General features: G+C 37.3%; 1 protein-coding gene across 6 annotated transcripts; it reads right to left on the bottom strand.

The window, feature by feature from the left end:
- Positions 1 to 9: 9 nt before the first annotated feature.
- On the bottom strand, positions 10 to 27,587 carry LOC114271409 (nuclear pore complex protein NUP107-like). 6 transcript variants are annotated; one of them, XM_082915241.1, is made up of 10 exons: positions 27,315 to 27,587; positions 26,058 to 26,522; positions 25,056 to 25,125; positions 23,527 to 23,558; positions 23,313 to 23,438; positions 20,551 to 20,709; positions 20,153 to 20,245; positions 19,912 to 20,079; positions 19,469 to 19,567; positions 18 to 225 (listed from the first exon to the last, which is right to left on the bottom strand). In XM_082915241.1, exons 4-10 carry the CDS (start codon positions 23,533 to 23,535, stop codon positions 190 to 192), a joined length of 690 nt encoding a protein of 229 aa, XP_082771367.1. In that variant the 5' UTR covers positions 23,536 to 23,558; positions 25,056 to 25,125; positions 26,058 to 26,522; positions 27,315 to 27,587; the 3' UTR covers positions 18 to 189. The 6 variants fall into 6 exon arrangements, with proteins under 6 accessions (XP_082771370.1, XP_082771367.1, XP_082771366.1 ...); XM_082915240.1 differs by having other exon boundaries at positions 26,146 to 26,522; positions 27,315 to 27,581; XM_082915239.1 differs by having other exon boundaries at positions 20 to 225; positions 26,155 to 26,522; positions 27,315 to 27,535.

Here is a 27,587-nt window from a genome sequence, read left to right as displayed (position 1 = left end):
AAGATTTACAAATGAAAACGAAAGGTTGGCCTTTTTGTCAATATAACCAGGACAAACAACTTTAACATCCAAGGCACTGAGAAGCTTCTTTGAAATGTATCTATTGCATTGCAGCCATTTCCTGTCTTCATAATGATTTCCTCTCGTTTAGCGTCAATCGTCACTCCACTCTTCTATTTGCTTATGAATCTAAGCCACCTTGTTTTTCATTTTTTTTCTTTTTTTCTACAGAACATGTTATGCAACAAAAAAATAATTAAAATCCAGAATTTAATCTATAAAGCAAAAACAAAAATTGGATTGTGACAAAAATATGTGATGGAGTGTGTTTTCTTACACACAAGAACGTTTGAAAGATAGAGAAACAGAGCTAGTAAACTACGGTGGTGGTCTATGCCCAAAAAAAAAAAAAACTACTGTGGTGGTTGATGGTGGAAGCAGTGTGCCGCTGGTGGTGAGGGCTAGTGTTTTGAATAATTTCTCCTATTGGTATCTGTTCCTAACCACATCCACCAATTATATGTAGTGTTGACAAAAAATGCTTAAACTTTACAAACTACATTTACATAGGCATTAAGATTGATAAAGCCTCTCTACCCGCTCCTTTTAGTGTTGACCAACCATGCTTAAACTTTACAAACTACATTTATATGGGCATTAAGATTGATTGAGACTCTCTAACAACTCCTTTTTATTTTCTATCGATAGTCATGCTAGAATGCCCATTGAAATACAGATAAATGAATAAAAACAATGGTAAAATGGCAAATTATAAATACATTCTTGAAGTTTACTTAAAATATGAATTATCTTTACAGTTTGTAAAATTACAAATATTCTATTATCAGAATTTTTTATTTAACAGAATTAATTGAAAAAATAAAATTCCTGAGCTCCTATACAATAATAAAATTACTCTTATCCAAATTATTAATTAAGATAAATTTATGACATCATTAAAAATTATTTATTGTCTTGATGATTTATTAATAAAAGGAATTATTTGTTATGAAATTGAAACTTCAAGGAGTGGGATGTAATTTTCAAAATTATAGAGGACAAGTCATATTTTAAGTAAATTTCATTTGTGTATTTGTAATTTACCCTATAAAAAATAAAATAAAATAAAAGCAGCAAACAACTTAACTGGAAAATGGGCCAATGAGATGAGATGCCATTATTTGACTCCCTTTTTTTTATTTTTTATTTTTTATTTTTTATTTTTTATTTTTTATTTTTTTTAATGATTTCAAAGTAGATCAGGGAGGACTCTGCTTCATACACTTCTTTCATCACGTTCTCATTTGCTTTTGACAACTTACAATCTTCAACTACTACTCATTTGGAGAGCTTCTTCAAACTGTTCGTTTTCATCTCTGTATTCTTCATTCTAGCTCAGTTTATAACCTTTCACATCATCTAAAGTTGTTTGAATTTTGCGGATGTTCTTTAGCCTGTTTTTGATATCTGTATTGTTTTGTTTCTCGCCTTTCTTATCCCCTTTACCAACCAAAGTTGTTCCAAGTTGGCAGAGGTTCTTCAACCTGTTTTTGATATCTGTATTGCTTCGTTTCGACTCAATTTCTTACCTTTCATATCCTTTACCCACCAAAGTTGTTCCAAATTTGCAGAGCTTCTTCAACCTGCTTTTGATATCTATATTGCTTTGTTTCTTACTTTTCCTTCTTTCACAATAAAATACATGGATGCATTAACGATCATTATCTCTCCATTCGTACAAGCTATGGTTGATAAATTGGCCTCCTCTTTTTTAATCAACTTAGTGAGCAGAGAGGACATTGACACTGGCATCCAGAATTTGAAGGAGACATTTGAGGATATAGAGATTCTGTTGGCTGATGCAGAGAACCAACAGATATACAAGAAGTATATCAAGAAGTGGCTAGAAGAGGTGCACCATTTGGCTTATGATGCAGATGACATATTAGACGAGTTTGCCACTGAAGCTCTCGAAAGGAAGCTAATGGCAGAGGAGAAGATGATGGAAAGAAGACCAGCTATGTTTCGACGACTCTCTATTGTTCCGTTCAATTCGAAAAATGGGTCTAAGCTAAAAAAGATTACTAGTCAATTGCAAGAAATTGCTGCGAAAGGAAAAGAATTTGGTTTAGATAAAAAAAAACTTGTTGGGAAGATGTCTACAAACATATGTCCAATATCACCAAGTACATGTTTGAGGGAGCCTCACATTCATGGCAGAGATGAAGACATCAAGAAAATTATCGAATTGCTACTTGAGGATGCACCTACTGCAAAAAAGTTTGATGTAACTCCTATTGTAGGCATGGGTGGGATTGGCAAGACTACACTAGCTCAGCACATCTACAATTACAACCAAGTGGAAAAGCATTTCAATCTGAAAGCATGGGTTTTGTGTTTCTGATGACTTCGACGTTCTGAGAATAACAAAGTTAATTCTCGAGTCGTACACTCATCGCTCATGTAATTTGGGCAGCTTAAATGATGTTCAAGTTCAACTTAAACACACACTGGAAGAAAAAAAGTTTTTGCTTGTCCTAGATGATGTGTGGGATTATGGATATGATGGGTGGAATTTGCTACGATCGCCATTTGGAGCTGGAGCACCTGGAAGTAAAATTATTGTGACAACACGAAACACAAATGTTGCATTACAAACATCAATTGAATTTTACAAGTTGCAGAAATTATCAAATGATAGTTGTTGTTTAATCTTTTATCAACATGCATTTGAGAACAGAGATATCATGGAATACCCAGAATTGGAATCAATTGGCAAGAAAATTGTTGTGAATAGATGCTGAGGCTTGCCATTGGCAGCCAAGGCCCTTGGCAGCTTACTACGTTGTAAACAGGAAGAACATGAATGGAAAGAGATACTAAACAGAAATATATGGAATGAGGAAAGTGGCATTCTCCCAGCATTGAAATTGAGTTACCTTCATCTCCCTTCTCATTTAAAGGGGTGCTTTTCCTACCACGCAATTATCCCAAAGGACTGCGAATTTGGGAAGGAGGAATTAGTCTTGCTATGGATGGCTGAAGGTTTAATTGAATAATCAAATGGTCAAGAGCAAATGGAAGACTTAGGTCGCAAGAATTTCAAGAATTGGTATCAAGGTCATATTTTCAATCCGCAAGTGATTACAATTTCCTATTCATTATGCATGACCTCATCAATGATTTAGCTCAATGGTTTTTCAGTATTTGTTCCCCCTTTCAAATTTACAAGATGAGAACAATTGAGTGGTTCCATTTTTGTATTGAAATGCTAATTTTTATTTATTTTTTTGTTCTAGAGAGGACAACTATTGAGTGACTCATTTACTTAAACAAAGTTTTGATTCTGTATTCAGTTTAGTAGATGTCCGCAGCGCAAAATGCTAGTTTGGACCTTGGAACATAATACCTGCCAAAATAAAATAAAAAAACTATGGAGTCAAGTATAAAATTGTCTAGGGGAAAAAGACAGAAATACATATACCATGTATGTGGACATACATAATATATCTACACCATACATATTGTCAAAGCCTTAAACTCATTTATCTAATCTAATTTTATTCCATTACTGTCGTATAGGCTGAGAATATTATTCCTCATTCTATGGCTATCAACTTGTGGGATGATTCTTCTGCAAAATAGAGATTGATATAATGCTGAAGGGCCTCATGTTCATTATGGTTATATGGCGAGCTAAATCACTCTCAAGCTGAAGTTAGAGCAGTTTGTTTAGCTCTCTAAAACCAGACTGAGTCTTTTTATTTTAGGACTCATTTCTCAACGCTTGAGAATGTGTTACTATTCGAATTTTCAAAAATTTGAAGAATCTGCTTGATATTCCCATGTCTCATCCAAAAACTAAAGAATTTGGAAAGTTTTTCTCAATTCAATGCCAGGCATCAAAGTAACAACAGGAGGACAATGATCTGAACCTATAGGGGCCAAGAAATCATCTTCGATTTCTTTGAGAGTATCTTCATCCCAAGGGGGGATACAAAACAGGACTTCATATTATTATCCAGAAATTCAACTCTGCAAGTAATAATTGTTCAGAGGTTTGCAACTTTGAAACTTTTAAGTTGTGTTTGGATAAAGGATTTAAGGAGGTATTTGTGGAAGGGAAGTAAAAGAAAACAGTGTAAGAGTATCTCTTTCTTTCTCATTTTATTCTCATTTATGAATTTCCAAACATCTCTCTGTTTATTGTTTTCAAATCAGGTATGGGTATTCTTGACAGGTCTTTTAGTTGTAAGCTTAGTTCATTAATTAGCATCATTTAATTAAACTATTTCCTGAGCATTTCTATAATGTGTTCTCAATTTGGAAAGCATTTATTAATATGCATCATTCCCCTTCTAATCTGCCTTAAAGCTAATCATTTTGTTCACATTGTTTAATTAACCTATAGGTCCTAATAAATATCATCAATGTGACAAAATGAGAGGCCTACCTAATAGCACCTTGCATTTGACAATCCCTTTTCTTTGAAATTTCTTCGAAAACAGTGTCGGAGCATTCCCCAATATCCATCTTTTCCTCGATTTCAATTTTTTATTTTTATTTTATTTTCTAAGTAATAATGACCCCCTCTTCCTTTTCAGGATTTTCATTTGTTGATTTCACTTTCCACTGCTTTTCATTTTAGTGTATCCAATGGGTTTCCAAGGATATTTGATTGATTTAACCAAGTATCAACGCTGGAAAACTACAACTTTATTTTCTCTGGAAACATAAAATAAAGCCCACCTCAATTGCAGATTCTCGAAAAGATCCACATATAGTGGCAACCTATGAATCTGTTTTGGAAATTTATTTTGTTTCTTCTGTTAATTCTGCTGGTGAGATACATATAGCTTTGAGCAACTCTCAATATTTGGATTCTAATAATCTCCACAAAATCTATATGCTATGACTAATTTCTTCCCTTGATCCGAACTTGCCCATATCTGGTCATCACCACAACAAATTTACGTATTAGAGAGAAAAAAATTCGGGACAAATTATCTTAGTTGCCAAAAGTGTCATTGTTGTATTTTTAGCAACGAAATTGAAAATTTCATAATGAATTACTATGCTTTTGGAACCAAAATTTTTGTCACAAAAATAAACCTTTTCGTACGAATTTTTTTTTGTCCCTGAATATACTTTTATAACTGACATTTTAAAAAGTTTATCGCTAAATGTTCTTTCTTTTTTTTTACTTTTCAAGACAGTATTTTCAAAAAAAATTATGATCATATAAACCTTTATAGTTTGACCAGCAAAGTTCACCACTTCCATGAGAGATCTCAGTGAATACTATTACTACTCCTTGATTTGAAATTAATGCATCAAGTACTAAAGTTAATTCTGAATAAAGAGGCAATTTGTTTGGCTTGGCGTGTAATCGAATACTAAATGAAAAAAAGTTGACAATTTCAAATGTATTTTTTGAAACAAAATGGTAAAACTGTTAATTAAATTTTTAATAAGCCGCTAGGTGAGGTGACTAATAAATTATTGAAATAGAACACTCAGACCACAAAGCTCAAATCTAGGAAGGTTGCCAACTTTTAATGATGTGTTTGGTTCATAGATTTGAAGAGAGATTTGAAAAAGGAGAGGGAAAAAGTGCGTGAAACTCAATAAAATATAGGTATATTTTATTGACATTTCACCTACTTTTTTCCTTTTCCTTTCCCTATCCTTTCCGAAATCCACGAACCAAACACAACTAAATGTTTAATTTTTCAGAAATTTGATTATTATAGAGGCACATGTGATGGAATATAGATGGTTAGTGAGCCTATGCTTTATCATACTCTTACATTTGTACCTATCCCATAAAAGAACTAGAAAATGATTTTAAGAACAAAAATAAAAAAAGACTAGAAGCCAAGAAGTCCAAGGAGAATAAAAATTCAGCAATATTAAACATTATTCATAAAAGGCCGGCCTCTCTGTCTCTCTCTATTCCTATCTCTTCCTGATCACATCCACCAATTATACCGAGAAATTAATAAAAAAGTAGGTAGCAAACAAACTGGTAAAATGGCCAATGAGATGAGACTCCATTATTGTTGATTTCTAATTTCTTCATACCCCTTCTTTCACCACTTTCTCATGTGCTTTTGGTCAAAACTTACAATCTTCACCTACTACACATTTTCAGAGCTTCTTCAAACTGTTTGTTTGTTTTATCTCTGTATTGCTTTGTTTTTGATGAGTTTCTGACTTTTCGTATCCTTTACAATTCCAAAGTTGTTTGAAGTTTGCAGAGTTTCAGCATGTTTTTGATCTCTGTATGCTTCGTTTCTTACCTTTCATATCTTTTATTTGCCAAAGTTGTTCCAAGTTTGTAGAGGTTCTGCCTGTTCTTGATCTGTGTATTGCTTCATTTTGACTCAATTTCTTACCTTTACCACCAAAGTCTGTTTATCTGTATTTTGCCGTAAACCTGTTCTTCAATTTCTTACCTTTCCTTCTTTCAGAACAAACACCATGGATGTATTTGGGATCTTTATCTCTCCATTAATACAAGCTATGGTTGATAAATTGTCCTCTTATTTTAGCAACTTAGTGAGCACAGTGGACGTTGGCACTGGCATCCACAATCTGAAGAAGGCATTAGAGGATTTAGAGACTCTGTTGGCTGATGCAGAGAACAAACAGATATACCACAAGGGTATCAAAAAGTGGCTTGAAGAGGTTTTCCATTTGGCTTACGATGCAGATGACATATTGGATGATTTTGCCACTGACGATCTCGAAAGGAAGCTAATGGCAGACGAGACAACAATCAAAAGAAGACCAGCTAAGTTTCCACGCCTCTCCGATATTGTTCCATTCAATTTAAAAAATGGGTAAAAGCTAATTGAGATTACTAGTCAATTACAAGAAGTTGCTACAAAAGGAAAAGAACTTGGTTTAGATAACAGACTTGTTGGGAGGATGTCTACAGATTTACGGCAGAGATCACAAACTACATGTTTGAAGGAGCCTCACATTCATGGCAGAGATGAAGACATCAAGCAAATTATCGAATTGCTGCTTGCGGATGCTCCTGCTGGAAACTTTTTTGATGTAATTCCTATTGTAGGAATGGGTGGGATTGGCAAGACTACACTAGCTCAGCACATTTACAATGATGACCGAGTGGAAAATTATTTCAATCTAAAAGCATGGGTATGTGTATCTGATGACTTCGAAGTTACGAGGATAACAAAGGCAATTCTCGAGTCGTTCACTCACGGTTCATGTAATTTTAGTAACTTAAATGAGGTTCAAGTTCAACTTAGCAAAACGGTGGCAGGGGAAAAGTTTTTGCTTGTCCTAGATGACGTGTGGGACTATGGACGTGATGGGTGGAATTTGTTACGATCCCCATTTGGAGCTGGAGCACCTGGAAGTAAAATCATTGTAACAACGCGAGACAGAGGTGTTGCAAAGCAGATGGGAATGGATAAATATCACAATTTGCACAACTTATCATATGGCGATTGTTGGTTAATCTTTTCCCAACATGCATTTCAGAACAGAAATATTGAGGAATACAAAGAATTGGAATCAATTGGTAAGAAAATTGTTGAGAACAGGTGCAGAGGCTTACCTTTGGCAGCGAGGGCTCTTGGCAGCTTATTGTGCTGTAAACAAGAAGAACGTGAATGGAAAGAGATACTAAACAGCAATATATGGAATGAGGAAAGTGGCATTCTCACAGCATTGAAATTGAGCTACCTTCATCTCCCTGTCCAGTTGAAGAGGTGCTTTTCCTACTGTGCAATTATCCCAAAGGACTACGGATTCACGGAGGAGGAATTAGTCTTGCTATGGATGGCTGAAGGTTTAATTGAGCAACCAAAAGGTGGAGACCAAATGGAAGATTTAGGCCGCAAGTATTTTCACGAATTGGTGTCAAGATCATTTTTTCAACCGTTAAGTGGTAACAAATCCCTATTCATAATGCATGACCTCATCAATGATTTGGCTCAAGATGTCGCAGGGGACAAATGTTTTAGGTTGGAAAATAATTTAGAAGGTGGCAGGCAGAGCAAGATTTCTGTCAAAGCTCGACATGCATCTTATGTTGGTAGCTACATTGATGGAATCAAAAAATTTAAAGTTTTTGATGATGCCAAATGCTTACGAACATTCTTACAGTTTTTTCCACTGAGTTTCCATGCAACGAGGTACTTGTTTCATGATTTGTTGCCAAAGTTAAAATGCTTACGTGAGTTGCGTTTACATTATAATAGCATGGATGAACTACCAGATTCCATTGGAGATCTAAAGCATTTGAGGTACCTTGATGTATCCTGTTCTGGGATTACAAGGTTACCTGACACGGTAGTAACTCTCTACAATTTACAAGTCTTGTTTATGAAATTTTGTCGTCGACTTCGGAAGTTGCCTCCAAACATAGGGAGGCTAGTGAATTTGCGCCATTTTGACATGACTGGAGTGCATATTCCATCATCAGAAGAGATGTCGCTACATATAGGTAAATTAACTAATCTCCAAACATTGTCAAATTTTATGGTGGGTAAAGATTGTGGGCGTAAAATAGGAGAGTTGAAAAACCTATCGCACATTCGAGGGGCAATACATATATCAAGACTGGAGAATGTCAGTGGTGTTAAGGATGCAAGGGAGGCCAATTTTATGTCTAAGGAGGAGTTAAAAGAGTTATCACTAGAATGGGGTAAATCTCACCGTTCACAGAATGACATAGTTGAGAGGGATGTGCTAGATGTGATGAGACCTTTCAAATTGTTGGAACGACTCACCATCAGATGGTATGGCAGTACAAAATTTCCAAACTGGGTTGGAGATGTTTCGTTCTCCAAAATGGTGTTCGTGCAATTAAAAGGTAGCAAATGTTGTAGATCTTTGCCACCACTTGGACAACTACCCTTGCTTAAAGACCTTTGCATTGAAGGAATGAGTGCAATAAAGCGCTTGGGTTGTGAGTTCTATGGGCAGCAGTGTGGTGCCAAACCTTTCCCCTCTCTAGAGAGACTGAGCTTTGAGTTTATGCCAGAATGGGAGGAATGGTCTGCTTTTGAAACAGAGGGAGTTCAGCCGTTCAGTCATCTCAGTGAGCTTTCCATAAAAAATTGTCCCAAACTTGTTGGAAGATTACCAAATGATCTTCCTTGTCTCAATTCTCTCAAAATTGATGGTTGTCCGCAGTTGTTGATTGATGTTTCGAGCCTCGTTCAGCCATCGCTCGCATCCTTGTCAATGAATAATGTTATTCTCCCAAGAGAAAGCCATGTTACAGTTCTCAACTCCCTCTGTGATCCAAGCACAACTGATGAAGAGTTACTGGCTAATGAAATGTCTAACCATTTGACTTCAATAACTGCCTTGAGCATTTCTGATATTGAAAAACTGGCATTCCTACCGACATGGTTTACTCAAGATTTGATGGGACTCGAGAAATTGGACATTAGTAACTGCCAAGAACTCATAACATTGTGGCGGAATAAGGTGAGAATACAAGTATGTCTCCCTTCCCTTTGCCATTTGAAGATTTCTCATTGCCCTAAAGTCGTTTGCTTGTTTGAAGAAGAGCAAGAAAAAGGAGGAGAAGGTTGGAAAAGGCAGCAACATGAGGGGCTGCCTTGCATGACGAGACTCGAGTATTTAACAATTGAAGAGTGTGGAATGCTGAAGAAATTGCCACAAGATCTGCACACATACACATCTCTTGGGGTGCTTAGAATCCACCATTGTGCAAGTCTTATCTCTTTTCCAATGAAAGGTTTGCCATCTATGCTGAGAGAACTTAGGGTTTCAAATTGTGATGCTTTGGAGTCGCTACCCGAGTTGATGACACTCAATAATCTGCAAGAGTTGCTGGTTTCTGAATGTGCATCACTCACATATTTATTGTCAAGAGATGGGCTACCATCCACACTAAAACAACTTGGGATTGAGTTGTGTGAAAATCTGGAGTCACTTTTTGTAGCGGAAGGGATCAAAATTGACTGTCCATCTCTTGAAACTATTTGTATCGAATTTTGTGGGAGTCTCAAATCTTTACCTGAAGCCAATAATCTCAGGAATCTCAGTGAATTGCAGATAAACTATTGTTATAATCTGGAGCCCCTGTCACTTGGTGGTCATGATGAGAACAACAACAACAAGAACCAGCTCGGTTCGCTTCAAAAGCTGTGTTTATATAAATGTAGAGCAGGAATGGTCTCCTACTTTGTCAAGGAAGGGAGTTTCCCCACCAACATCACTTCACTTGAAATCGAGAATTTGAGAGGGGACGACGTCGGTCAACTTCCACTTCCGTTAAAGTGGGGTTTGTACAAACTCTCTTCTCTTACAACACTCCAACTTCAAGGCCGAGATTGGCCGTGGAGAGATACGGTGTCCTTTCCAGAAGAAGGGATGTTCCTGCCCACCTCTCTTCTCAATTTGACCATCCTCCACTTCCCAAATCTGGAAAGACTCTCTTATGAGGAGTTTCAAAACCTCACCTCTCTCCAAACACTTGAAATCTGGGGTTGCCCTAGGCTCGCGTCCTTTCCAAAGGAAGGGTTGCCTCCCTCTCTTTTGCTTCTATCGATCTATAACTGCCCTGAGCTTGCGACCTTTCCAGAACAAGGATTGCCTCCCTCGCTTTTGTCACTGGACATCGGGCGATGTAATCCAATACTGAAACAGAAGTGTGAAAAGGGGAAAGAATATTGGCCCATCATCCAATACATTCCCAATGTAGATCTTAGGTAGCCTACTGCAAGGTACAAACGAACAGACAAAATCTGTCATACCATTTTTATTTTGTATTTATTTTTTCATTATCAATATCATCTTAGATTTTCATCACAATTGAGAGTTACTATCTACTTCTTTTAAATCGCAAGAGGGAAAATTTAATTAGCTCAATGCATAAATTTTATGACAATTATATTCTAAATAAAAATGACTTTAATAAACATCCAGCAACACCTATAATATTATATAGAAAAATTTCTTGTACATATCTTTTAAGAATAAGAAAATCTCAATGTAGACCTTTTGACTTAAAAAAATTAAATCATAATTTTTCCATTAAGACCGATGGGTCTTGGCAATGAACTTCTGTCGATTGTTATTTTTATTCTTATTATATTCGTCTTATTATTGGAAGTTAGAAGGTAGGAAAAACTAGTTTAAACCAATTTGACTAGCAACTAGGATGCCTCTTTTTTTTTTTTATTATTTATCTAGGGCAAGGTAGTCTGCCCTCGAGTGTCTCCCTCTTGAAATCTAATTTGGTCTCTGCAACAAACAATGGATTTGTGATGCTCTGATTTTGAATAGGTAGCAACACTAAGGGAGGTGCTACCATGCTTCAAAAAAAGAGAGCACATAGACCGAAATAACCTATCTTTTATGCCAATAGAGTGCACATAGATCCGAAAATTATAAGTGCAATAATAAATATAATAAGAAAATGGAAAGATGTCTTACATTCAACACTATTTTGGAGGATTTACAATGCTCTTCAATGGAGATTTAATGGAGGTCTTTTTTGATGCCCCAAAATTTGCGGACATCATAATAAGGTTTAAAATTTAAAATCAATTTTCTTAATTAAGAATTTCTAATCATTGTTACCACCAAGTTTGTCATCTTCCATTAATTAACAAAAATAGAAATTAAAGGCTGTGTTTGGAGAAGCTCTCCAAACACATTTCTACCCATTATTTGGAGTGTGTTGTTTGTTTACAATTTTCAAAAATTAATTCCACACTCACTTTTGAAAACTCTTTCCAACGTGGGAAAATTTGGGCTAACCAGTCGTCCTCCCGGACGTCCAGTCATCCTCCCGGACACCTGGTCGGTTGACCAGAATAGTGCTATTTTTTTATTTTTTAATTTTTTTTTTAACAATTGGCACCTGGTATTTTTTATATTTTAAATAAAAAAAATTTTGGAATTTTTTAAATTTTTTTATAAGTTTTGAATATAATTTTGATTTGAGTTGTGTGTTTGGTTATAAGTTGTAAGTTTTTGTATCAAATATCACATGTCACATCAAAAATTTCTCACTCAATGTAAAACTCATTCACCAAATAAAATTTCCACACTCAAATCATAATTCCAAAACTCACAAACTCAAAATACAACTCTATTCTCATATCATAGTTAGAAAACTCTACCAAACACTACCAAAAGTTCTTAAATTACAGCTCCAATCAAACTTAAAACTTAGTCTTAGTACATTCATGAAAGAAAAACACAAATATAAAAAAGAAACCTAGAGAAAAACTAGAAAACTCAAAAAAATGGTTCATGGGACATGGGCACACTTCAACAATCTCATTGGCCACTAGGACCACATCCAGGATTTGCCGTCCATGCACGAAGGCCCCTTTTGAAGGAGAAATGGTTTTCCCAAGGACAGCCCTTTTTAAGGAGCATCTTTCCCAAAATTTTGTAAAGTAGCGTAACCAAACTAACGGGCCTGAAATCTCCAATCTTAACCTACTTCTCTTTCTTGGGAATGAGACAAATGAAGGATGCATTGGTGCATAAGTTAACCTCCCCCACTCTCAAAAAACTGACCAAACACTTTCATAAGATCCCTTTTCACGATCTCTCAACAATCTTGAAACACTACCATTGAGAAACCATCCGGGCCTAGAGCCTTATCTCTCTCGCATTCAAACACAGCCTACTGCACCTCACATTCTTCAAAGGGTCTCTTGAGCCAACTGACTTTCAAGGTATCCACAGGAGCCCAAAAAATACCTTTGATCCCTAGACGGTCCACTCCTCCATTAGAATAGAGAATTGAGTGAAAATAGAAAATCCCATTAACGATTTGCTCTTTCCTTATTCACCAACCAATCCTTGCCCAATTTCCAAATTTTTAATGAAATTCTTCTTCCTTTTCCCCGACGCAACCCTATGAAAAAATCTTGAATCGATGTCGCCGTCTTTTGCCCATTTCAACTTAGCTCTGTCCCCAAAAAATCTGCTCCCAAAAAACAATCTCTTCCAACTTTAATTTGAGCAATGATCTCTCATCTCTCGAAGTCCTAGATAAACCCTCCCTAGACTCCTTTGCATCCAAATCTTCAATACGTCAAACTAACTCTGCTTTCTACTCATTTAGATCACCAAAAACTTACGATTCCAAATCGTTAAATTCTCCTTGGCCCCTCTCAACTTTCACATAAACTTGAAACCCTCCCCACCCATGGACTCTTCCATTCTCCCACCACTCCTTGAAATCAGTTTTAAAAGAGCGATTTTTCAGCCATATGTTCTCGAATCTAAAGGAGGTTGGACCCCATTTAAAGGGACAACTCTCAAAAATCACCTAGCAATGGTCTGAAACTGTTGGCTCCATCCACTACCCACATGGTAAGGAGCCCACCATCCACATGGTGTGGGTGGCACCATGTGGTAAAAGAAGCTAGTGGAGGGCAACACCAACTCACTAAAGGAAGATAGTGAGCGTGGCACCACCTTGGCCAATTATGGCTATCGCTTCACCTACTCCTCCTCTCTTGGTTATAAATTGAGATGAGTGAGGAGGGGTTGTATAGATCAGAAATTGGAGAGTGAGAGCTGTGAGTTGAGTGAGTTTCATCTCCTCCTCTGTATTTGTATTTTGCTCCATTTTAGTGAAAATTCTCATTTCTGTCTGCGGATGTAGGCATTGGGCCGAACCACGTAAATATTGTGTTCTCTATGTGTGTGAGATAATATTTTCTGGGTGTGTTTGATCCTAACAAAGTGGTATCAGAGCTGGTTGAGTCTCTTTCGGAAAAACAGAGTGCATTTTTCGGAAATGCCCAGAAATCAAAGTGGTCGAAATCCAATTTTGATCACACCAGCTTAAAGCCCTCGACAAGACGATCACAGAGGCGAAAACCACGTCGAAAACGGAGATCGGACGGACACACACGCGCCACACGCGCTTTGTGACGCCGTTCCCACGCGCCCCCACCCTCACACGCGCCTCATGCGCTTCCAGAGGAAGAAGCGTGATTTCACGCGCATACACGCGCCGCACGCGCGCGCGCCAGCCGACGTCATCAGCTAAGCCGAGCCGAATCTGAGCCGTTGACCAAGCCTTCCAGCCGCTGACTAAGCCGATCGAAGCCGAGCTGTTAAGCCGAGCCGGGACGAAGCCAAAGCCGCTGACCGAGCCGTTGACTGAGCCGCTGACGTCAGCCCGACGCCAGCCGAATCGGAGAAATAATCTGGTGCTTCTCAGTCGTACCAGATTCTGCCGATCTGAGCCATTCAATCCGTTTTGGCTTGATCTAAGCCATTTGAGGTCCGATTTGGGTGATCCAATAGTGCTTTCCAACTATTTAGAATATTTCGGACACATCCGTACGGTCAGATTTTGCAAATAAGCTTTCAAAAAATTTGCCGTCTTTCTTTTGACAATCCGAAGTGTTTTTCCGGCTAATTTGACCAGTTCGGACTCCACAACAAAACCTGTTTTTCAGCCAGAGATCATTTTTGTATGATGAAGGAATTAACATCGACTTCAGGTTCCATGATAAAGTTAAATGCTTCCAATTATGCCATTTGGAAGCCCAGAATGGAAGATGTCTTGTATTGCCGAGATTTGTTTGACCCCATTGAGCTTAATGGAGTTAAACCACCAACGGAAAAAAACGAAGACCGGAAGCGGAAGAACTGAAAGACCATTGGCCAGATCAGACAATGGATTGATCACATTGTCTTCCACCATGTCGCCCAGGAGACTGATGCCTATGCTCTCTGGACAAAGTTAGAAGGCATGTACCAGTCGAAGACTGCTCGGAACAAAGCCCTCCTGATGAGAAGACTTGTGAATTTGAAGTTGAAAGGCGGTATCTCTGTTGCTGAACACACCAGTGAGTTTCAAAATTTGGTGAACCAACTAACAACTGTCAAAATGGAGTTAGATGATGAGATGCAGGCCCTATTGCTACTCAGTTCTTTGCCAGACAGTTGGGAGACATTGGTGGTGTCCCTCAGCAACTCTGCCCCAGAAGGGAAACTGACTATGAGCATGGTTACAGATGCTTTATTTAGTGAAGAGGCAAGAAAGAAAGAAATGGGTGGAGATCAATCTCATGCCCTCATTACAGAAAATAAAAGCAGAGATAGAGGCAGGGGCAGGAGAAGAAGCAAAAGTAGAGGACACAGCAGAGGAAGATCTCAAGACAGAGGGAAATCCAGAGAAGGTACGAGCCGGCCAAAGTTCAAATGTTACCATTGTGGCCAGGAGGGTCACATAAAGAAGTATTGCTATGCCTTGAAGGGAGAACAACAACAAGGCAATAGACAGCCAAAGACCGAAGATGGGACCACTGTAGTTACTATCTCAGAGGATATTGCATTATTCTCTGTTGAAAAAGAAGAATGCCTCCATATGTCAGACAACGACATCAAGTGGGTGGTAGATACAGCAGCTTCCTACCACGCTACATCCCAGAAGGAGTTCTTCAGTACGTACCAAGCTGGAGATTTTGGTACAGTGAAAATGGGTAACTCCAGTTTTTCAAAAATTGTGGGAATTGGTGATGTTCATATCCAAACCAAAGTTGGGTGCACGATGATGTTGAAAGATGTCAGGCATGTTTCCGATTTACGCCTGAATCTTATTTCAGGGATAGCCTTAGATCGACAAGGCTATGAGAACTACTTTGGCAAAGGCATATGGAAGTTGAAAAAGGGATCTCTCATGGTAGCCAAAGGACAGGCAATTGGCACACTATACAAGACTCATGTGGAGGTGAATTCAAATAGCCTCAACGCAGCAGAAGATGAGACGTCACCAAATTTGTGGCACAAAAGGCTGGGTCACATGAGTGAGAAAGGGTTACAGATTTTGGCAAAGAAGTCACTTATTCCCTTTGCCAAAGATACAAAATTAAATCCTTGTGACAACTGCTTGTTTGGGAAGCATCATAGAGTCGCTTTCCATTCATCATCCAGAAGACAATCAGAGTTGTTGAGCAGAGTATACTCTGATGTTTGCGGTCCCATTGAAGTGGAATCTTTGGGTGGTAGAAAATACTTTCTGACGTTCATTGATGATGCATCACGGAAGGTATGGGTTTATGTCTTAAAGACCAAAGCTGAGGTGTTCCAGCATTTTCAGACATTCCATGCTATGGTGGAAAGGGAGACTGGAAAGAAGCTGAAATGTCTCCGAACAGACAATGGAGGCGAGTACACGTCAAAGGAATTTAAAGCCTACTGTGCTACTCACGGCATCCGGCATGAGAAGACTGTTCCTGGAACCCCACAACACAATGGTGTAGCCGAGAGAATGAACCGAACCATTGTGGAGAAGGTCAGATGTATGCTCAAAATGGCAAAGCTACCAAAGCCATTTTGGGGAGAAGCTGTTCTTGTTGCTTGCTATTTGATCAATAGATCGCCATCAGTTCCACTGAATTTTTAGATTCCAGAAGAAGTATGCTCTGGAAGGGAGATCTCTTACTCTCACTTGAGAGTGTTTGGGTGCAAAGCATTTGCACATGTATCCAAGGAGCACAGACAGAAGCTGGATGACAAAGCCACTCCATGCATCTTTATTGGCTATGGAGATGAAGAATTTGGATACAGATTGTGGGATCCGAAACACAAAAAGGTCATTCGAAACCGAGATGTGGTTTTTCAAGAAGGCCAGACCTTTGAAGACTTTGGACAACCAGCCAAACCCAAAGTTGATGATGTTTCAGAAATTATTCCAAACCCTGCACCATCACAGCATGCCACTGATGAAGAAGAGTTACCGCAGCATGCAGTCAATGATGTAGAGTTGCAGGATGGATTTCTAGAAGAAGAAGATCCAGAAGCAGAGGGTGTTGAGCAGGGGGAGCCACAACCCCCTCTACCAGAGACTGTTGGTCCACAGTTACGAAGATCAACAGGAGAATTTAAGCCGTCAACCAAATACCCTACTTCTGAGTATATTTTGCTTACCGATGAGGGGGAGCCAGAGAGTTTTCAAGAAGCTCAAAATCATAAGGAGAAGAGTAGCTGGCAGCAAGCTATGCAAGAAGAGATGCAATCCTTGCAGAAGAATTAGACTTATGATTTGGTGAAACTTCCCCAGGGTCGAAAAGCATTGCAGAACAAATGGGTGTTCAAGTTGAAGAAAGATGGCAGCGGAAAGCTAGTCAAGTATAAGGCTTGAGTGGTTGTCAAAGGTTTTGGGCAGAAGAAAGGTATTGATTTTGATGAAATCTTCTCGCCAGTTGTGAAAATGACATCCATTCGAGTAGTTTTGGGACTAGCAGCTAGTTTGAATTTGGAACTTGAACAAATGGATGTGAAGACAGCATTTCTCCATGGTGATCTGAAGGAAGAAATTTACATGGAGCAGCCAGAAGGTTTTGAAGTCAAAGGGAAAGAAAACTTAGTCTGCAGATTGAAGAAGAGTCTCTACGGCCTCAAACAAGCGCCGAGACAGTGGTACAAGAAGTTTGACTCATTCATGGTAGGTCATGAGCACAAGAGAACTGCTGCAGACCAGTGTGTTTATGTCAGGACATTTCCCGGTGGAAACTTTATCATACTTCTGCTCTATGTTGATGACATGTTGATCGTTGGACAAGATGCCACAACAATCAGATCACTGAAGAAGGAGTTATTACAGTCCTTTGACATGAAGGACCTAGGCCCTGCACAACAAATTTTGGGCATGAATATTGTGCGTGACAGGAAAGCCAAGAAGTTGTGGCTGTCACAGGAGAAGTACGTTGAACGAGTGATTGAGAAGTTCAACATGAGAGATGCCAAGCCAGTCAGTACTCCGCTGGCTAATCATTTCAAGCTGAGCAAGAATTCTTGTCCCTCCTCTACGAAGGAAAGACAAGAGATGGAGCCGATTCCCTACTCATCCGCTGTAGGGAGTTTGATGTATGCAATGGTGTCCACCCGACCAGATATTGCTCATGCGGTTGGAGTTGTAAGCAGATTCCTTTCCAATCCAGGAAAAGAGCATTGGGAAGCAGTCAAGTGGATTCTGAGGTACCTCAAGGGTACAGCAAAAATGTGTTTGTGCTTTAGAGATGCTAAACCAGTCTTGGAATGCTATACTGATTCAGATATGGCAGGCGATCTTGATGGTAGGAAATCTACATCAGGATTTCTGTTCACCTTCGCAGGGGGAGCTGTGTCTTGGCAATCCAAGCTGCAGAAGTGTGTTGCTTTATCCACAACTGAGGCAGAGTATATTGCCGCAGCGGAAGCCAGGAAAGAAATGTTGTGGTTGAAACGGTTTCTCCAAGAGTTGGGATTAAAGCAAGAAAAGTTCACGGTACATTGTGATGGTCAGAGTGCCATAGACCTGAGCAAGAATTCGATGTACCATTTTCGCACAAAGCACATTGATGTTCGGTATCATTGGATACGCGAAGTGATGGACAAGCAGTTATTGGAACTAATCAAGATCCACACAGATAAGAATCTTTCTGACATGATAACCAAGGGTGTCACCAGAGACAAACTGGAAGTTTGCAAGCATCTGATTGGGATGGACTTCAAGTGAGAAGTCAGTTGTCCATGTGGGCGTGGAGGGGGAGAATTGTTGGCTCCATCCACTACCCACATGGTAAGGAGCCCACCATCCACATGGTGTGGGTGGCACCACGTGGTAAAAGAAGCTGGTGGAGGGCAACACCAACTCACTAAAGGAAGATAGTGAGGGTGGCACCACCTTGGCCAATTATGGCTATCACTTCACCTACTCCTCCTCTCTTGGTTATAAATTGAGATGAGTGAGGAGGGGTTGTATAGATCAGAAATTGGAGAGTGAGAGCTGTGAGTTGAGTGAGTTTCATCTCCTCCTCTGTATTTGTATTTTGCTCAATTTTAGTGAAAATTCTCATTTCTGTCCGTGGATGTAGGCATTGGGCCGAACCACGTAAATATTGTGTTCTCTGTGTGTGTGAGATAATATTTTCTGGGTGTGTTTGATCCTAACAGAAACAACTCTTGGGACAACCTCTTGCCTTAAATCAAGAAACAACTCCTCACAACTCAAAGTATGAAGAAATCTATCCAACCTACGGTAAACACTATTCTCCTGAAGATTAGACCAAGTAAACCAAGCACTACTCAAGGGTAGATCAATCAACTCACACTCCCTTATAAAGGAATCGAAATCCCACATACTTCTATTTGTGGAAACCCCATTGAGCTTTTTCGAAATCACTCTAACCAAACAGCCTCCTCAATATATATTATACATATATATATGTTGCAATCCATGTTGTAGAAGCTAAATAGACATCCTTAGAATCAAAACCACAACTAGGAGAGCTTCTACATGTGCTCATATGCATTTTATACCGGGTAATAGGTAGGAGGAATAAGTGGTTGATTGTTCTTACAAAAAGCTCAAAAGATGTGTCAAAGCGAATTATGGGTGAACAAAAACTGATAAAAAAAAATTTATTCACCCAAAAAAAACTGATAAAAAATTAGAAGGTAGCATCATTAAGGAGCAAAAAATTACCTCCCAGTCTGTACAAATAGGAAGAATACGCTTCAAGTTACTACACTGGGCTGCATATACTGCTGTTTCATATTTCCCACCATCTTGCTCTGCAATTCTCTTCAATACAAGAAGGCATAGAAGAAAGGAAATCACTTAATTGATCGACCATTTTTTAATGGAGAAATGGCAGCATCTTATTAAGCTACGAATATTGAGAATCTCCAAACAAGAAGAGCAGAAAACAATTTACAATAACGTCAATTGTCTACCAATCTTACAAGAGAAAGTGAACAAGATTTGATTTATCAATCAATGGGAGTTGCCGAAGAGAAAAATTAGAACCACAAAATATTGAGAAAAAGGGAGCACAAGGAATGTGTGCGACATTTATAGAAATCATTGTAACTGCATAAGAAAGTTCGCTCACAGAAAGTACTTTGATTAAATATTTTTTCCCGTACCTCTGATACACAATAGGTAGCCCATTTCCAAAGGCGCCATTGGTGACCAATGCCACTTTCGAGTTCAATAGCTTGCAGAGTTCTATTCTTTCCATTTTTTACCAAGGCTTCAACTGATGGACATAGGTCCAACCCTCCAAATGGGTATAGAGTTGCAGCTCTCCATGGCTGCCCAAAGGGAATTTAATATCACAATGGGGCAGGAAGTTTACAACTACAACCCCAAAAAAATTTTGCATACCTGTCCAGCAGACCGGCAAAGATCACAGGCCTCCTCTAGTCTGCCAGCCCTTAACAAACTCCAGATATCTTCCAGAAGAGATTCATCTTGTTTCTATTGATTAAAAAAAAAAAGTTTACATAATTCTAACAAATAAAAAATAAATAGACAAATAATATATTTCAAAAAATGTTAAAAATCTTCTAGATCTACTAGTTTCAGCAAAATTGAATCCAACAAGATGAACGGCATAGGATGCAGATACAATGCGTGGTTGCAAAGCTGAACAGATGTGAAAAGGACTTTAATATATTGAAATGTAATCAAAATTATATTCAAAATGTACTACAACAGACCACAAGCAGTTCATGGGTGAAATAAAATTATATATATTGAGACAACTGTTCATCGAAAAGTACTTTATCATCAGGTAGTTGTTCAGCATGTTCACGCGTTGGAGCATCAAAATCCAAGTGACGAACAGTTTTTGGTTTTGAGACACCTTTCTTTAGAGCGCGTCGGGTATGACGCCAGACCCCAGAGCTGGGGAGATAAGTACCAACATGAGAACCTCTCACCTGCGAAGACAACCAACAGTTATGCCAACCATACCACAGAACTCCTAATACAATTTCAGTCAAATTATTGTGAAGTTTAAACTATCAGGGAAGAACCAAGGAAATCAAACAATTATTGTTAAATACAATCTTCTTCAAAGAAGATAAATGACTAAATGGCTGCCAAATGGTTCTTTGGTGTTCTGTCTAGATATTGATAATAGGACCCAACATAGCTTAATCATGGCTTGATCCTTCTGCTTCGGGCCAACCACATGTTCAAATATGAAAACTGGAAGTCAACCGGGCTGAAAAAAACAATGTGAATGAGAGCCACAAAATTGTCATCCCATAATCTATGTTTTCATTAAGACCTCTCCATTTTCATTTTGCATGACCAGAAAGCTTAGTCAACATTTGCTTACCCATCCCACAACTGGTGGTATTAATGAAATCTCCAGCATCCATCCATACCAATCAATCATCCATTTCAGCCTCCTCAGTTTTAATTAAAGCTCGCCCTTATGAGTGTGTTATTCCGTCACTTCCTGGATCTTGTCCATCAATAAAGCACACCCATTGTCCTACTTGACTTTCTTTCCAATTCGATACATATGCTTGATCCCACACAACAATGTTTCTACTTTCATCATGAAATTAATTTATGGATATTTCCTTACATCTACGCTGTTTTTTATCTGACAATTGATAGATAAAATCAGCAGTCTTAGTAATTTGTTGGACAGTGGCTATCCATTATCATTACACCCTCACCACCTGCCCCCAGTTCTACAAAATCCTTTTACCAACTCTAGTTTTGCTTCTCATATATACCCATTGAACTCTAAAGCATCTCAACTTAAATCAAGGCAATCAAGCTCTAAACTATTACAGTCGGTACTAGTCAAACTAGTGATCACAAATGGCATACAACATGGGATCTCTTCCCTGAAGTGGCCTGACCAATCCAACCATAATCAATCCAAAAGAAAACCTTCCCAATGCAACCTTAACCTATTGTAATTAAGAATCACTTCACACCCCCTATAACTCCATCAAAAGCCACAAAACAATATGAAGATGCTCATCTTTCCTTCAGTTGCATAACATATCAATAACTTCCATGGGTAACCAACATAATACTAAACCAAATAATATACTACTATTCTTGTCTCATTTCTTGAACTTTGCTCAGTCACCCTCTTAGTTTCACAGCACACCTCATAAATTTTTCACATAGTAGTTGATGCAGCATTTATATCCCTCTTTATTTCTTCTCTTTTCTCTCATCATATAAAATACCTCCTTTATTCCACATGCAGCTATCATCAATACTTTTACTTATCAAACACAATTAAATAAATACTCCCCAGTTGAATATAATTTGTTCCACTGTAATAGGTGCAAGCCTCAGTTTTGTTACGCTTCATCTTACAATGAGACTATTCTTACCTTCAAAGCCCTCAATTAAAACCCCAATGACTTTCCCATATCTGTAAATTGCTCCCAAAAATAAAATAAAATAAAAAATAGATACGGTTCCTAAAAACAGGGAAGTTAATAATTTCTGCTGTAATGTGTTCCCCTATGTGGTTTATTGGGTAAATAATGAGTGTAAAGTTGTCACTGTTCCAGATCCTTTAATTTCTTCATGACACAAGCATTTGATCCTCACCCATGATGCATGTAATGTAATCCATCTCTAGTTTCCAAATGACTTATTCTAGTAAGTACATGCATGTCTTGATCACCACACACCGAAGTTGTAAACTTACAATATGGATCATCAAGTGAATTTATATATATATATCTTAGACTTACTAGTCACCATTTAAATATAATTATCAACTGAAGTTCTCCCTTTTCCAGGACCATATCATGCTTTGTAACCTTCCCACCAAACTGCCTTCTGAACTACAATGTATTAAAACAAAATTTTGCTTTCAGAATACAATTTACAATTGCTCCTGTTCAACCCTCCAGGGGCCCATCATCAATACTCTCCTAACACAACCAGGCAACTCATTTTGCAAGTCACTGATTCTTCTACCAAATCACATTCTCCTTTTACTAATACAAAATAAAAGTTTTAAATCTTTTGCTTTCAAATTTCAGCACATAAAACCTATTGCATATTTTATCTTCTTTGCCACCCAATATCTTGATATTATATTTGATTTATTATCGTGCACTGAAATCTCTCCAGGAAAAAAGTCTTTGATCACTAAGTTGTCTGCTAATTTGGGAGAAGGCACAGCACTCCAAGCCTTACACCTCATTGATGTGCATGTTAAAGAAAAAAGATGTTAACTTTCACTTCCTAAATCATTTGTTTACAAAAATAGATCTCAAATAAACTAAACATAACAATGGCTGATTATGGTATCAATTCCATAGTTGCCACCTTCAACTATGCTAATTTCTCTAATCGAAAAAGGAAAAAATAATTCAAGTATATGGTGGATAATGGTATCAATTCACAATAGTTGGCAACTTCAGACTATCTGTTGAAATGCAACAAGAAAGGCATTCAAAATCAAAATTAAATTTTAAAAAGTAAAGAAACAACAAACCATGGATAAGCATTAGACCGTCAAAACAGGAGAAAGTAGCAGACTCATCACCTCATTATCCAAATCAAGGACTTTGGAGGCTAATCCTTCAAGCCACTGAACAATCCGGAGGCCTAATTGTGCTGTATGATCTGCAACAACAAACTGGCAAGCCTCCAAATGCGAAGTTGTTGGGGACTGTCATAAGGCATTAGATGAAACTCACAATATAAGAGCAAGAAAACATAATGGAAAACTAGAGAGTTAACAATAGTAGATGCGTCACCAGCATCATATCTTCTGGGAGTTCTTCATTTCCTGCAAGAAGATGAAAAAAATAATTTTCACAAACAAGCCAACATAAACATGCAGGAGCCAACAAGAATACCTTGTCTAAACAGTCAAGTACATTAAGTAACTTCAATATGCATCATTATTCCTAACCAGGAAACTATGTGAGCAAATATGTAACTAAAGTTTGAACATTCTAATATGAATGTTGGGATAGCCAATCATCTAATTTAAGAATTCAATTTGGAGGAAGTTACAAGATGAGAAATGTATATAAAAGAATGACCAATTTCACCATCAAACAGAAATATTTCACCATCAAACAGAAATTTGTTTAATAAGGCAAATGATAACACTTTGTAAAGCTTTCTAAGTATTCAATTAGACATGGCATCAGGTATGACATGCACCAACAATCAGGAATAAAAATCTTCCAAGATTTCTAATACTAGCTGATTCATGATCCAATGTTGTAGCATATACCAATGTTGTCTCATCAAGATCATTACACCATGAACCAACAAGATACTCAGAAGTCCGCATAACCAGCCGAATTGAAACAATGGATTAAAAGGTGAGGTGCAGAGAGGAGTGGTCAAATATTACATTGACCAAGAGAGAAGAATTAATCGTAAATGTCTAAGAGAACGGTCAGATCACTCATATGCTCATATTCAGCAGGGATGTAACTGACAAATATAAACTTCAAGTGTGCTTTAATCTAATAACATGGAACTACTTTAAAATAATTTTTGAATGTCACAATGTTATTTCTTCTTAAGCACAACTAAATAATTTGATACCAACAGAGAATGGATAAATTACAGAAATACTTCACTCCTCAGTACATAAATCATTAAGTATGAACTTCCCAAACTTCAATGAGCATGCATTCAAGAAGTTTCAACATTGTTGTAGTGACACTGTAGAGTCCACTTTATCTATATAAAACATCAATTCTATGATAGGAACATTAATGGTAAAGATTTATTTCCTTTCCCATATAGGTACCACAAAAGAGACCAAGAAGCAGCCTCATCAAGTAAGAGTCGACCCTTCTGCCTCATCAACTTGTCGTCCACAATTCTATGTCTTTCATTGGATCCATACCTACAGAAGTAGAGCAAGGGACACAGTAAAACAACCAACCAAGATGCTGAGCATTACCAAATTTAATATGAAAAAATCAAAACAAAATATTCATGATAACTGCATCCTAAGAACCTCATTCAGCATGATTCAAAGCCAGTATTTACACACAAAAAGGGTGCACTGTACAAAATATTTTAAGCAAAGACCTTTCTCATTGCTTCTTTCTTTATAAACTAGAAATGAGACTTCCTCCTCCCTTATCTGCCCACCTCCTATTTTCATCCCAATAAAGAAATGTTTCCTGTGCATGCACAGTAAAATACTACAATAATATTCACAATACTCAGCATGCTACAGTGGTACATGTGCACACATATTCCAAAAGAAGACTCTTCAACAGAAATACAAATATATGAGAAGTGTGAGACCCACCTTATTGACTCCGATACATTGCGGCAAGATCTCTCAAATTGCAATATCAGATCAGGGATAGGCATCAACCCTGTGATATACAAAATGTCAACTGTAAGATACACAAGGGAATAATAAATGTTATACATAATAAGTTTTGTGGCAGAAGAAACTTGAGCACAGAAAGGAAATTCTGAACACCAGTGTAGCAATTTAAAATGTGCAACAAGATAAACCATTCATTCAACTTTCAAAGAAGCAAATCAATAATCTTTGTAAGCTTCTCAAGTTTACCATCTTAGGTCCAAAATCCTCCAAAACATTCTCCAGGAGTTATGGAATGGAAATATTTATTAGGTTAGCACCAAACAGTCACTAGATCAGCATCCAACATGAGTCAGAATAACATAAGCACATCAAAAATTTAAGATTTGGCAATATGTAAAATAACAATTTAACTAGAGGATAGCAAAGTTGACTCAAAATGAACTACAAAGCTTTGAGGTCAAAATCAAATTTCATTTCTACATAAGATCATAAGCATCAAGCAATTTGAAAAGTTTCCATGCCAATTTTAGCAAATAATTAAATGTTTATCCGCGAAACAACGAAAAACCAAGTAGCATTGCACTATTTCATCATCATGCAATCCTAAATGGATATATACCATAATGAATGACACAAACAGAAAAACTCCACATATATATATATATATATATATATTTAAAAGGGGTGAACTTGGATTTACACATAATTAAACACAAAAACATAGAGGCATCACATATACAAAAGCATAATCAAATAGTTCATGAAACTCCAAAAGATTAATGCACTTGATGAATTGCCCTCTTTGATGTCAATGAATCCACAATAATTAAAGTTCAATTTTGTTTTTAAAATGATCCACACAGCTCCAAAATTGATAAACATTAATTAGATTCAATAAAACATCTTGTGATCTCACACCTACAAAAACTGGCATAGGTTAGATGAATAAATGCAACTTAAACACATCCTTCGAACCTGGTCAAAATCTATAACCATTGATGCAAGAGACCAATCCATATGCAAAAACAGTGAGAAAATTGTGATTTTAATTAAGAAATTTTACTTCCAACACCTTGGAGAGCAGAATCAAGTAGAGAAGCAAATAAAGTAAAAGTTGTATCTCCACCATCTGACAATGCATCATCCTCATGCTTGCAAGATTTTAATGAATAACTTCCAGGTCGATGTATCGAATCAGCAGCAACATCTGCCTCAGATACACCACGACTGCCAGCCAATGATTTTCTCCACAAACCAGATTGTGTCTTTGCAGGTGTTCCTTCTAATTGATCAGCATCAAAGCTCTCAACCTCTTGTTTGATATCTTCAAGAAAAAGTGCAGCGTTTGGCCGCCTTTCAATGCTCTGCCCATCATACAAAATCCTGGTTCCACTGAACTTAGAAACTGAATTGTCGTGACTGGAAGTTGAGTGCCTTTTCCTACACATTGCATAATCATTTAGTGCAGGTATGCACAAGCGAAATACAGTAAATTCTGTAATTCGTTAAAGCAGTGCTGGTAAAAACGCACTTAAAGTGCAATAACAGAAGAGCGTTTAGTAGGTAAAACGAAGCATATTTACAACACTACACTAAAAACATTCTATTTGATAAGCTTAAATCGAGCTTTTTTTTATATTTTAACATATATAATTTATTAGCTCTACCTTTAGATTACAATGATAATGGTCGTATGCTTAATGAGAATGATCATTATACACTTGAGGATCGTATTGCGTTGCTTATATTAGGCATGGACCACTAGTGTTTTTCGATTTTGACTTTTAGATATATTTTTATTCAACCACATACTTCATTTTGATCATGACTATCAAGTATCATTATTGTAAATATTTTGTAATTGTGATTATTTGGTAAAGCACATGAGAAATTATATAAAAAGATTTGCTTAAATGGTATATGATTAGTTGGACACTTTGTTATATTATCCACCAATAATTGTTTTCAAATTTAAAGATATTGGCAAGTGATGCAAAGTATAAGTGTTGGACAATCTTCACTGTATTTAAAAGATTTAATTCTATTGTGTACAAAACAACAATTAGAATTTAAAGAAATAAAGAAAAGGAGAGAATTTGTTTGATTACAAAAAACAAACTCGAAATAATAAATAAATAAATAAATAACAGATTTTATTTTGTTACAAAAACAAAATTTAAATCTGATTTTAATAAATAAAAAACAACACTGAAAATAAATTAAATAACTTACTTGATTTAATTTCTTCGAATTATTTTCTGATCAAGTCCAGTGTTTGACACTGTGTCCTTAAGACAGATTCGTCCTCTCCACGGTGCTTTCAGAATTTGGACGTCTATCTCCTAGGATGAAATGATCTACCACAAACAATAGCAGCACTACAAATTGTTTGCCTTACGAACACACTAAGTGTTTACACTCTTTCTTTTAGAAATAAAATGCAACAAAATGAAGAATAGAATAAACAGAAGTGAAATACGAAATTTCTGAATTTAAAAACATCAA

This window comes from Camellia sinensis, chromosome 2, assembly GCF_055761805.1.
Source record: "Camellia sinensis isolate YWXY chromosome 2, ASM5576180v1, whole genome shotgun sequence".
Classification (NCBI taxonomy): domain Eukaryota; kingdom Viridiplantae; phylum Streptophyta; class Magnoliopsida; order Ericales; family Theaceae; genus Camellia; species Camellia sinensis.
Note: the sequence above shows the minus strand (reverse complement) of the source record. Positions and strands in the feature narration are given on the sequence as shown.

Excerpts from the sequence above, each read along its gene's own strand:
- LOC114271409 (XM_082915241.1), bottom strand. Across the intron at positions 20,246-20,550 it reads AACAACTACCTGATGATAAA|AAACAAGATGAATCTCTTCT; the intron begins GTACTTTTCGAT and ends TTTAATCAATAG. Across the intron at positions 20,080-20,152 it reads TTTGCCGGTCTGCTGGACAG|CCATGGAGAGCTGCAACTCT; the intron begins GTATGCAAAATT and ends CCCTTTGGGCAG.